General features: G+C 38.8%; 1 protein-coding gene, 1 long non-coding RNA gene and 2 other non-coding genes across 4 annotated transcripts; 3 read left to right on the plus strand and 1 right to left on the minus strand.

The window, feature by feature from the left end:
• Positions 1-343: 343 nt before the first annotated feature.
• pcyt1aa (phosphate cytidylyltransferase 1A, choline a) lies at positions 344-7,189 on the minus strand. Its single transcript, XM_066680559.1, has 9 exons — positions 7,085-7,189; positions 5,152-5,290; positions 4,775-4,874; positions 3,723-3,839; positions 3,349-3,500; positions 2,950-3,028; positions 2,612-2,754; positions 2,296-2,484; positions 344-2,110 (listed from the first exon to the last, which is right to left on the minus strand). Exons 2-9 carry the CDS (start codon positions 5,260-5,262, stop codon positions 1,901-1,903), a joined length of 1,101 nt encoding a protein of 366 aa, XP_066536656.1. The 5' UTR covers positions 5,263-5,290; positions 7,085-7,189; the 3' UTR covers positions 344-1,900.
• A 1,554-nt stretch (positions 7,190-8,743) lies between these two features.
• LOC136706866 (uncharacterized) lies at positions 8,744-10,879 on the plus strand. Its single transcript, XR_010804160.1, has 3 exons — positions 8,744-8,816; positions 9,213-9,295; positions 10,226-10,879. It is a non-coding gene; the product is annotated as an uncharacterized lncRNA (long non-coding RNA).
• On the plus strand, positions 8,998-9,132 carry LOC136707934 (small nucleolar RNA SNORA13). The gene has a single exon (XR_010804293.1). It is a non-coding gene; the product is annotated as a small nucleolar RNA SNORA13 (small nucleolar RNA).
• On the plus strand, positions 9,994-10,133 carry LOC136707935 (small nucleolar RNA SNORA13). The gene has a single exon (XR_010804294.1). It is a non-coding gene; the product is annotated as a small nucleolar RNA SNORA13 (small nucleolar RNA).
• Positions 10,880-10,910: the final 31 nt, after the last annotated feature.

Raw genomic sequence — 10,910 nt, forward strand, 5'->3', positions numbered from 1 at the left:
AATGTTCAAGTTCTGGTCAGGAATGAATGCTGAAATTGCAAAATCTAATACACGATGTTATTAATATTTTGTGAGACCTGTAAAGTTTAACCTGATCATCTCCAACTTATTTTTGTGACAGAGCTGAAACTTTTACTGTAAATAATGCCATTTTATATCATTATGTAATCATATACATCATATTGCAACTTTTTCTTGCAATGTTACGAGTCTCTTAAAATGTCTAAAGAAATTATGGCTTTATCAACCAGATAAGAACTTTATTCTCAAAATATTACAGCTTTAACTTATCCAAACCTAATATATATTTATTTCTATATGATATAAAAAAAATTAGCACAAAGGGTCTGGATCATGTATTTTTTAAATCTTTCTCTCATGGCCAGGGACTGCTCCAGTAAGGGGTTCGGTTCTGTGATTCCCGTTTTAAAAAATAGCTCATGAGCACTTATGAGATGTGGAACACCACACAGAACTGATTTGTAACTCACTTGTCCTTGTTTATACTGTAATATAATTAGCACTTCTTGAAATCATTGTTCATCAGATAGTTATTTATTTAACTTGTTTGTTTTACAGATTCCAGAACATTCAAGATACTGACCTAACAGGAGAAGAAAATCCAAGACCCACAAGAAAACCCTTATGGACTCAGTCAAAATGTGCAAAGGCTTAGTGTAGCTAAGGATATCACACTTTTCACGAATAATCACTTGTTCTGGTGAGTTCTAACAGTGCAATGTAGCCAGCAGCATGAGCTGAGTCTCTTTATTATGCCTCCTACTGAAATCAGTAAGAGTTTGAAGTGCTAAAAGAAAAAGAATTTAAAAAAGTATGTAAGCACAAATGGGTTCAATTTGTGCTTATATATATTTCCAACATGGTAGAAGAAACAAAATCCTACATATGTCCAGATATGTAACCTCTTTAATATTTAACACTTTCTCATTAATGTATATATTGAAATCTCAGCCAAGAACCTGGGTATAATTGACCATGATCAAAAACTGAGAAAAATTATCATTAAAATTAGAATTTTAAATTAATATGCCTAAATATATTTAAAATCTAACAATGGAATTAATTAATTCTCCAGTAAATTATTCCTTCAGAGCTACAATAACTATATTAAGATATGACAATTAGTATTAATTTTTCTTAAATTGTGGTCATAATTTTTTAATATTACCCCATTTAGAAGTCGTTCTCTCCATTTTTTAAAGTGTTCATAGATATTCCTTTTTTTTTTATTTTATCTATAACATTAAAATTAATAATAAAGTTTTTCTTCCACCAACCCCACCCCCAGGCTTCTCCAGAGCTCCGTAGATATAAGAGCTGATTACAGATTTAGAAGAACCTTAACTCTGTAATTCTGAGTATTCAGGTCCTCAGTGTGCAAAACTAGTAACTTTACCCCTGTCCAGTTCTTCCTACCTGAAGTTAGTGCTCCAAACGTACAAAGAGAAAACCATGATTTGTGCTATAATTAGCTTCAAAGCTCCCTGTGGGACAGGCTTTGTTTGAACTAAGTCATTCATACACTCTCTCACACACACACACACACAATCCACATTAAATGGAACACCAACTTCATGCAGGTCACTGTGATCTGGGCTGCAGAATTAAACTTTTAAACAAGTAAAATTGAAACAGTGCCATGTTTGCTGGATTGTAATGAAGGTAAAACATACCCAGCCTATTAAAAATGGTTAACTGCTAAATCTGGAATACTGGCATGCCTTAAAACCATCACAAACCTGGTACATTACATGCCTCTTGGTAGCAACAAAACCCTGTTTGACCTCGGCCTCTCTGGGTTTTTTGGTTCCACGCATTATTGAGAAACAGAGAGCCACAAAAAGTCAGATTGGGTTCTGGGGGTCTTGTTTCCAGCGATTTAAAGGTCTTCATCCTCGTCCTCATCATCATCATCCTCACTGATGGCCTGTGGATGTGAGAAGGGCGAGTCTGTGGGAGAAGTTTTGGTGAAGAAGGGCAGGCGGAAAGTGGGAGAGGGCGAGCGCTCTCGACTCGGGCTGCTGGACGGACTCTGGCGAGGGCTGATGGCCTGCAGCATGCGGCCCTTCCCCTCCTTCAGCATGTGTTTCTGCACACAGCAAAGGAATGATAAAATATTGGAAACAAAAATTTTGTATTTTAGCGATGTGATAGAAACAGCAGAACAGCCCTTAAAAGGCACACTGGATGTATATGACATCACTGTGAATCGAACCCACAATCTTCTGATCTTAGAGCTCCATAGACAGTACGGCGGCAAATTCAAACACTCACCAGCGCTCCCTCCGGCCCAAACATCTGCAGGAAGTTGCCGATGAACTCGCGGGACTTCTCCTCCCACTTCTGAATCAGGTCGATGCTCTTCTCCTCCACCTTCTGCACAAACTCTTTACTCTTCTCCTCCACGTCCCGCACCTTCTGCTTCACCTTGTCTACGCGCTCCTGGAGGTGGTACTTCTTCTCCTGAAGGTCGGGACCAAAACATGCTCTTATTTATCACATATTCGGCTTTCAGGAATGATGCAATAATGCTATTATTGATCAAGTATTATCTATATATGGAGAGGATGATGAAATGTGATGTACGCACATTGATGAAGCTGACGTTTAGCTCCTTGGCAGTGTAGCCACGCTGGAGGTTTCGTCTCACGTACACGTCGTAGTCCCTGACGATGCGTGTAATGATGTCAGAAGTGGAGATGCCTTCTGTCCGCTGGGTTGGTGCAAACATTCCTGAAAAAGCCCAAGTGGATCTGAATAGGTGTTTTGTTGCTATCATAACTGGGTTTGAAAATGTTACATATGAAATAACATTGCCTTCCAAAAATGGCTTTCATAATGTTGCTAAACCATCATAGAGTCATTTTATATGACAGCACCTGTTCTTTCAGATATGGTGCACAAATATGTGTTCACTATGGGACTCACCTGCATCCTTTATGTGCTTGTAAACATCATCACTCCCGGCGGATGAATACGGGATATCATCATGGGCCACAAAGTCAATCTAAGAGCATCAGAAGACCAACATTTTAGTGGACATTTCTTTAGCTCCTTTCACATGGCTTTAACATTTGTACCGGACATTACCTGGACTTTATCCTGCCAGAGCCCTGGTATAAAGTCTGGGTAATGTCTAAGTGAGTGCGTGTGTGAACAGAGGCGCTAATGTTCACAGTGAATTCGTGCTGTGCCTCCTGCTTGTGTTTTAAAGTCCTGAAACATGTGCAAGAACACGTCTGACATTTGAAAATCTCCAGCTGTACGCTACATGTGCGAAAGGACACCTCCAGAAAATGTTCAGACCTGATTCTCTGTGCTGCTTACCCTGTGTTTGGTGAGGAACTCCGGGGTGAGGGTCCACGGCGCATCGCGGACCACCTCGTCCACGTATCGACAGTGTGTGACTGCGTCATAGCGCTCCTCCTCGTTCATGACTGTGAATCCCTTCAGCTTGTGTGTAAGCTCGTCACTGCACACTGAGGAGAGCATGAGGAGAACATCTTTTTTATAAATCTCATATCAAATAAAAAATCAGTTTGCTGTTTAGACCCTGGATTATCTTATTTTAAACATGGCTATCCCCAACTAAATTCTCAGAAGAGCATAAGCTGATTTACACAGGGTCTACAAAGCAAACTGATTCTTCATCGGATGTGAGTTTTATGAATAAGGCTTCAAAAAGGAAGGGCCGAACTTACCACCCACAATGAGGTGTGTGTTGGGGAAGAGTCTTTTGGCCTGCATGAGAGCACGAGCATGTCCTGAGTGAAACAAGTCGAAAATCCCATCAGCGTAAACCCTCACTGGCCGGTCAGCTGGAAGGAGATGGGACAAATAAAACAAATACATGACCATATTCCATTTAGTGATATAACAGTGCATGAAATTTTGTTGTTTATTTGTTTCAGTCTGGTTAAACTTTTCTCTTCGCTGCTTATTTATGGTGCTTTCCCACTGCATAGTCCCTACACGAATCTACTCAACTTGGCTTTTCTACTCCTCCACCAGGTAAATCTGGTCCTGGTTCTGGAAGCGGGTTCTTGTTTAGTTGCTGTTCTCTCGTGGTTCAGAGCGTAGAGTAGGGACTAAACCGTGGCGTGTAAACCTTGCAGAGCGCTGATTGTCCAGAGAAAGTCGTCACTCTACGCCACGCAACGCAGACGTCCAGCACCAACTCTCCATCTGTAAAATCTCCAGCTGCAGCAGAGATCACATTTGTTTTTATCCGCCTCACAATGGCAGCTCGTAAAATTACGCCGTGGTCTTTTGAAGAGGTTCAAACGCTCCTTGGATCGGTGGCCGACAATAGAATCCAGCGAGAGCTGGATGCTGCAACAAGGAAGGAACAAACTCTACTGATCTGTCTGAACTGATGACGGAGCTGTGTTCAGTCCCAAACAACAACAACAATAACAACCAATACACCATGATTAAACAATGCTTAACGTTACCGCCACCGTTTTTGTGGTTTCCAAAGCCCGCTGTTCCCATTAGAGACAGGGGAAGCTGTGGTAGTGGAAAACCGATCAGGGGCCAAACTGAGAGTAGAGTTTAGTAGAGTCCAGTAGAGACCATGAAGTGGAAAAGCACCATTATACATTCTGGTTTGTATGCTGCCCCCTAGTGAACATGTTCACATTACATTAAAGCAGTGCAAAACTAAGGAATGAAACCTCAGGTACCAGCCATGTCTTGGCTATCTTTCTTTAAGTGAGTTGACCATGCAGCTCCATTTTCAGGAGTAACTTACGAGGCGTTCCTCTTTGTGCCTCTTCCATGCTGACTCTCTTGTATGGCTTTTCTGCCATCGACTCCATCTCATCAGCATAAGGTGCTGGATCTTTCACAGCCTTCAGAGTACAAAAAAAACAAGGGGCAGTATGTCAGTCTACCCCAAAATAATATTTATTTAAATCATTATTTATTTTTCTATAAAGTGTGATTCTTAAGAGGAGAAGAGTCAAACGTCCCTGAATGAAGCAGTTCATGCTCCAAAGTGTGGAACCCCAACGTGGGGACGTCCATGTTTAAGATAACGTTAGCACAAAATATCCAACACATTCAGGCCACTAGGTGTCGGTATTATGGGTGTTTCATACTGTGAAGAAGAATCATTTTATCACTCACCAGTGAGCTGCGTTTGTACTTAACTGGCCTTTCTCCTTCTTCCGCCTCCCCGTTTGACCCCTCTCTCCTCCTCTTCCTCGAGAGGGGCTTGGCTGACCCATGTGCCTCCATTCCCAATAATGGTCCAAATCTCAGGCCCCTGTTGGATGAGAAAACCCAATAAAGAGTATGGTCAGAATGCCCCTGACATCGATATCACTAATGCGCCTCTGATATTAGACCTTGAGGACCATTAATTAAACTCACTGGTGTATGATATATCCAACAACAAACCACAACTCTGACACCGTATCCTTCCGCCTCGCTGTAAATCATCTGCGACTGGAGCAATATCAGACACTGCGCGGCCTACTTGGCCACTACTCCAATTATACATTTTCACCCCACAGTGTATAATCAGAGCTAGAAGCCCCGCGGTTTGTGGACACCCCTTATCACGAGTGAGTTCACCTATTTTAAGGTGCACTCACTGCAAAAACACTCTCCATAGGAGTGTGTACCATGTCACATGCCACTATTCTCAGCGCCAGGTGTGGGCTAGAGGGTAAGAACCCATAGCATCAGCCTGTGGAGCAGTGGAACTGTCTTCCCTGTTGAGATAGAGCTCTATCCAATATCTCTGGAATGAGCTGCAGTGCCAGAACCCCTCATCTAACACCAGTACTTGATCTTACTACAGTTTACACCACTTTATGCCATGAAATCCTCACAATAATCTTGTGTAAAGCCAAGACGAGTAGAGGCTGTTAACTGCAGGAAAGAGGAGTTTCTGTGTTGTGCAAAGCCCATTGAGTATCTTCACAAAGTTTATGCGGCCCTGGATACAATGAGTTATAGATAGCAGACCTCATACTGAGACCTTCGCCGCAAAATTAAAAAAAAAACCACAACACTTGAACAAGAAGCCCTTTAGCTCTAATCCAGGTTGAAACTTAAAGCGGTGCCCTTAAATGTAGTGTTTCATATCAGGAATGTGCTGATGCATTCCAAATATAATTATCTTTTGCTGTATTACACATTAATTAAAGTACTCTCTACATGTCAGAGCCAGTCAGCTCTGACCAAAACATACTAACAAAGCCTGCTGCTATTTCTGACCCTCTCCTCTACGTGTCTTACCAGCTGCTGGGGTCACTTTCAGTAACTATTCAAAATCTCATCCGGGACAGTCATTCACTCAGTATGTTGGCAAAGAGGACACATTTTCACATGACACCTTTGAGACTGGGCATTGTACATTTAACAGAAAGCTCCTCACTTAAAGTCAGGACATGAAATGGTTATGAATACACTGCCTGATGCGTGATACTGTATCTCATCATGGTTTTAAGATTAGACCTTGACTGAAACGTCATTCATTGTGGAGGAATGCCTGCAGTGTGTTCTAAAGCTACATAATCCCAAATGAAAAACTATTTGTGGCAGGTGTACCCCTATTTCACCCTATTTCATTTATTGGTGGTGTTGGTGGAGATTAAATAAAGTTCTGTATCTGTGTTTCCGACTGTTGAAGACGTCTGGTTCCATTCACCACCGCTGCAGAGAAACGTATCGACATTAACAACTGTACAAATAATGTGTTATAGATCAACAGTTGACACTGAAATATTGTAGGGGTGGTTAGTTGTGCTAAATTAAGTAAATAAGAACATTAATCACACTGAAACGTGTCCTGGTTAGACCACCATTTAAGGTGGAACTGAATACTGGAATAAGATGCTGGAAAATAAATAGACATTGTATGATTTTTATGCAGCTCAGCTTCTATTTAGTTAATTTAATTCCTTGTCATGTTAATGCATGCCCTTAAGCAGACATCCGCAAAGTTACAGTAATTTTGCCCGTATGTTACTGTCAGCTACGTATGCGCTTAAATATCTATTAAATTAAGATGTAAAACTGTTTTCTAATAGTAAAACGACCCGTTACTCACCCCTGTGCTTTGTGAATCCTAAAAGAAGTGTTTGTTAATAACCTCGTTCTAGTTTCACTGCTTTTCACATGAACGACTTTAACAAATGTCGTAGGCAGCTAGGGCTCAATCCCAATTGGATCCTTGCTTCCTACGTACACATTCTAAACCGTAATAAATAATAATAATGTTATAGCGAATGTTGTTTTTCTTTACAGTGTATATCCTCCAAGATGTCTAATATTTAGTGTATTTTTATTTAGAAAATTATATGTAGAATAGATAATTTAATGACCTATTTAGTGCACTATGTAGGGAACAGGGAGTCATTTGAGATTCAGCCCTAGAGATTAGGGAAGGTTCAACAGAGCGCAGAGCAAGCCAGCTAAAGATAAAAGTTAATTTATTTAAATTTATATAGATTATTAAATACTTTTATTTAATATTACACTATAGCAGTATAATTGATTTATTTACCCGCATTTTATGTATTGTTGTTTTATTTATTACTGTATTTATTTAGTTGATAGGATTGGTTCCTTAGGTTAGTAACGTATGAAATCCTGGTTTGCTGATTTCCTATGTTTGAGACAGTTTTGAAATGCTGTTTCAAAGCGATGCCTGTATATTTTGCTCATGATGCATTTTCTAACATTAACAATACCGCATGTACTTGAATACAAGAAAAATAAAACCCACTGGATTTCATTGGAGGGGGGCTTTAACATACTATCTTTAACATATATGTGTACACACGTTTATAAAAAATATAAAATAAATCACAGTGTACCAATGACTGCAAAGTGTTACAAGTTATTTATAAAATAAATACATATAACATAAATTAGTTAATTCTTGGTAGAGACCAATCTTTGTTGCTTCCTAAGGGATTTCAAATATCAATTTCTTTAAAGGAAGAATTTTAGATATTTGTGTGAACCACAAACTCAATGTTGGAGATTCTGGAGCTTTAAAATAAAAACAATTATTTAAACATAAAAGATTTTGCAAATTTTATTTAATGAATTATAGACCATTTTATTTATTTTTAATTGACATAAATGTAATTTTTGTTGTTATATTTATTGTATGTATTTTTATTTTTTAAACGTACATTCGTTTTTAACTACTATATAAAAATATTACTATATTACTATATTACTATATAAAAATACTATATAAAAATCTTTAAGTAGGACCCAAAATGGGAATATACCAATTTTACCATAACCTCACTACCCCTAGCTCCATCGATCTAGGGCGCAATGGCGCGAGATGTTGGATCTAATTTCAGAATTCTAACACATAATCGTCGTCTAAAGTCGATAACGCGCTCTTACATTAATAGTTTTCGGATAAAAACTATAAAATCTCACAAAATTAATCAAAATTCGGAGCTTAACGAAAAGATTCGGTGACGATAGCAAGGGAAAGTGAGCGAGGTCTTAGCTCGGGAATGGAACGTTTTCGTAACTTATCAAAATAAAAGACTTATGTTAACTTTTTTTTAAGGAAGAATTATATTTTTCTCAAAATTATTTTTGCCATTCTGTTAAATATGTGTAAATACACCTAGTTATATAATCCATCATCAGTCGTTGGTTGTTGTAATTTATATACTTTTATAAGGACAAAGATAAAGCAATATATTCAGGCTTTGTCATGGTCACCTAATGGTCATTATATAGGGCTCAACAGAATCTGTTACTTTTGTCGCAGTGAGGAACCACGTGGAGAGCAGCAAGCTGGGATGGTTAGTGGTTAATTTGGTTTTTATATCTTTAGCTCTTTCCATTGTTTAATATTTTCTCTCTAATAATCTGTACTAGTTGAGAATGTCGATTTTTGTTTAAGAAATAATTTGATTGATTATTTCAAGTTTCTTAAAATGTGTCCTTCCTTTTTAGAAGTTTATGCTTTTTCATTTTTCACTTTGCCTTTATGTGTTGCCCGTTCATTTTCCTCTAGATGAATGTGGTGTCAAATAAGGCGCACAATAATTCTTGGAACAGCCTAATCTGAGGAAATATGCTAGTTGTTTCCTTAATACTGCTGTGGCATGAACATTGTTTGCATGTGTGGGATGTAGTTAATCAAATATGTGATTTGTTGGGAATTTAAATGGTTATTTTTGCCCACTTTGTTTCAGGTAGCAGTGTGAAGCCAATGGGGGGAGAGGTCTGTTACTTAGACTGTGAGAACATCAGATGCTCAAACAAGCCATAACTACAGGTTTGCTTTGATTTTTAACAAATGACTACATCTACTGACCCCTTTTTTATGGCCTTATTACTTTCCATGGCCCACTCACCACATGGAATGAAGGCATGGGAATCAAGCCAAATTCCCCTGCTTTCCACGTGAGACATGTTGCCATAATCCCCCCCCCCCCAGGCCAGTTTTGGCCTGAAGTAGGCCATATCCTACGTCCCATAATGTGTTGGCCACTTTTGGTTTACACAAAATTTGCCAGCACTGACTGGGCCAGCATTGCTGCATCTTGGCAAGAAGTGCAGGCAATCCAGGCAATATATACTTGATGCAGTATGTCATTATAGCAGGCATCATGTCCTATAAAGAAATGTCCAAGTGCATTTCTCTGGAGATAAATTAATGCAACTAGTTTTGCAGGGCAACTGAGGTCAATAAAAAAAAATGATCGCTACGTATACACCAACACCTACTAAACTTGGATGCAGTTTTGTGGCGCTGCTAAATGTAGCCTGTAACAACCCATTCAAGTTAATAGTGCTAGCTCACCTTCCAATATTTTTTTTATATACAAATGTTCATCAGTGCATAATAAAAGTGGGCTTTTAAAGTGGGATTTCCTAATATGGGCATGATGTCAAGAGGTCTGTTCTCCTGAGTTGAGCAACTGCATAAAATGCGAAGCTGTGTAAACGTTCCGCATGGATGCGGTCTGGACTTGCCTTTGTGTTGCCCATTCATTTTTCTGTGTGATGAATGTGGTGTCAACTAAGGCATACAGTAAATCTCTTCATGGCATTAACTGAACTTGGGAGCAATTCTGATTTTTCCTCTTGTTTATGCCGTGACCAGAACATAAACACTCCATACTTCATTTGCAGGAGAGCTGAATTGTAACTAAGCATGTTTTGAAAAGAAATATGGCTTTAAACTCCTTTTCTCTTGTTGCAGGTGGGTACAGCTTTGACGATGACCATGTGATGTGCGGCGAACTTGCAGTGAATGTGTACATTCAAGGGTTGACTTAATATTCTAGAGTTTGGTTACTGTGTGTGAAGCAAAGGTCTAGTTCAGAGGTAGACTTCAGCTTTTTGAAATTTGTTTCTGTACAGTTTGCACCACCCTTAGTCAGTCAGCAATGACCTGGAAGCAGCACACCTTTTGTATCATCTATTTTTCGTTGAACAATAGGTCCTATAAAAGCATGCCACAAAACAAAGACTTTCCTTATAGGGGTCTGTGTTTCAGACATACAAAGGTTTTACCTCAGGAACTCTTACTTAAATTTCATGAGACATATTTAATATTCTCTTAAAGGACCAGTTGGAAATTATATCAAGTATAAAAGAGTATTTATTCTTTAAAACTCTAGTATACACTATTTTTAAATGTTCCTCATTTGATTTGTTTACTTCTATTACTTCAGTGAAAACCAGAAGTATTTGTCGTTTATGCAGAAATATAAAATTCTAGAGTTCACAAACTTTCACGCTCTAGTGTAGGTTTAGTACAGAATTTGACTTTGAACAGCTATATCTCAATGTGAAGGAAAATGCCTGCCACTTCAAGTTTCCTTTTTTTCTTTCTTTGAATAAAGTAAAAATCTTACAACCCATGTCATTTTTCTTATTATTTT

The sequence above is a fragment of the Hoplias malabaricus genome, chromosome 9, assembly GCF_029633855.1.
Source record: "Hoplias malabaricus isolate fHopMal1 chromosome 9, fHopMal1.hap1, whole genome shotgun sequence".
Classification (NCBI taxonomy): domain Eukaryota; kingdom Metazoa; phylum Chordata; class Actinopteri; order Characiformes; family Erythrinidae; genus Hoplias; species Hoplias malabaricus.

Coding starts and splice junctions, on each gene's coding strand:
- pcyt1aa (XM_066680559.1), bottom strand. CDS start 5,262: ATGGAGGCACATGGGTCAGCCAAGCCCCTCTCGAGGAAGAGGAGGAGA. Junction 3,840..4,774: donor GGCACAAAGAGGAACGCCTC/GTAAGTTACTCC, acceptor ATCTCCTTCCAG/CTGACCGGCCAGTGAGGGTT. Junction 2,111..2,295: donor TTGGGCCGGAGGGAGCGCTG/GTGAGTGTTTGA, acceptor TGCTGTGTGCAG/AAACACATGCTGAAGGAGGG.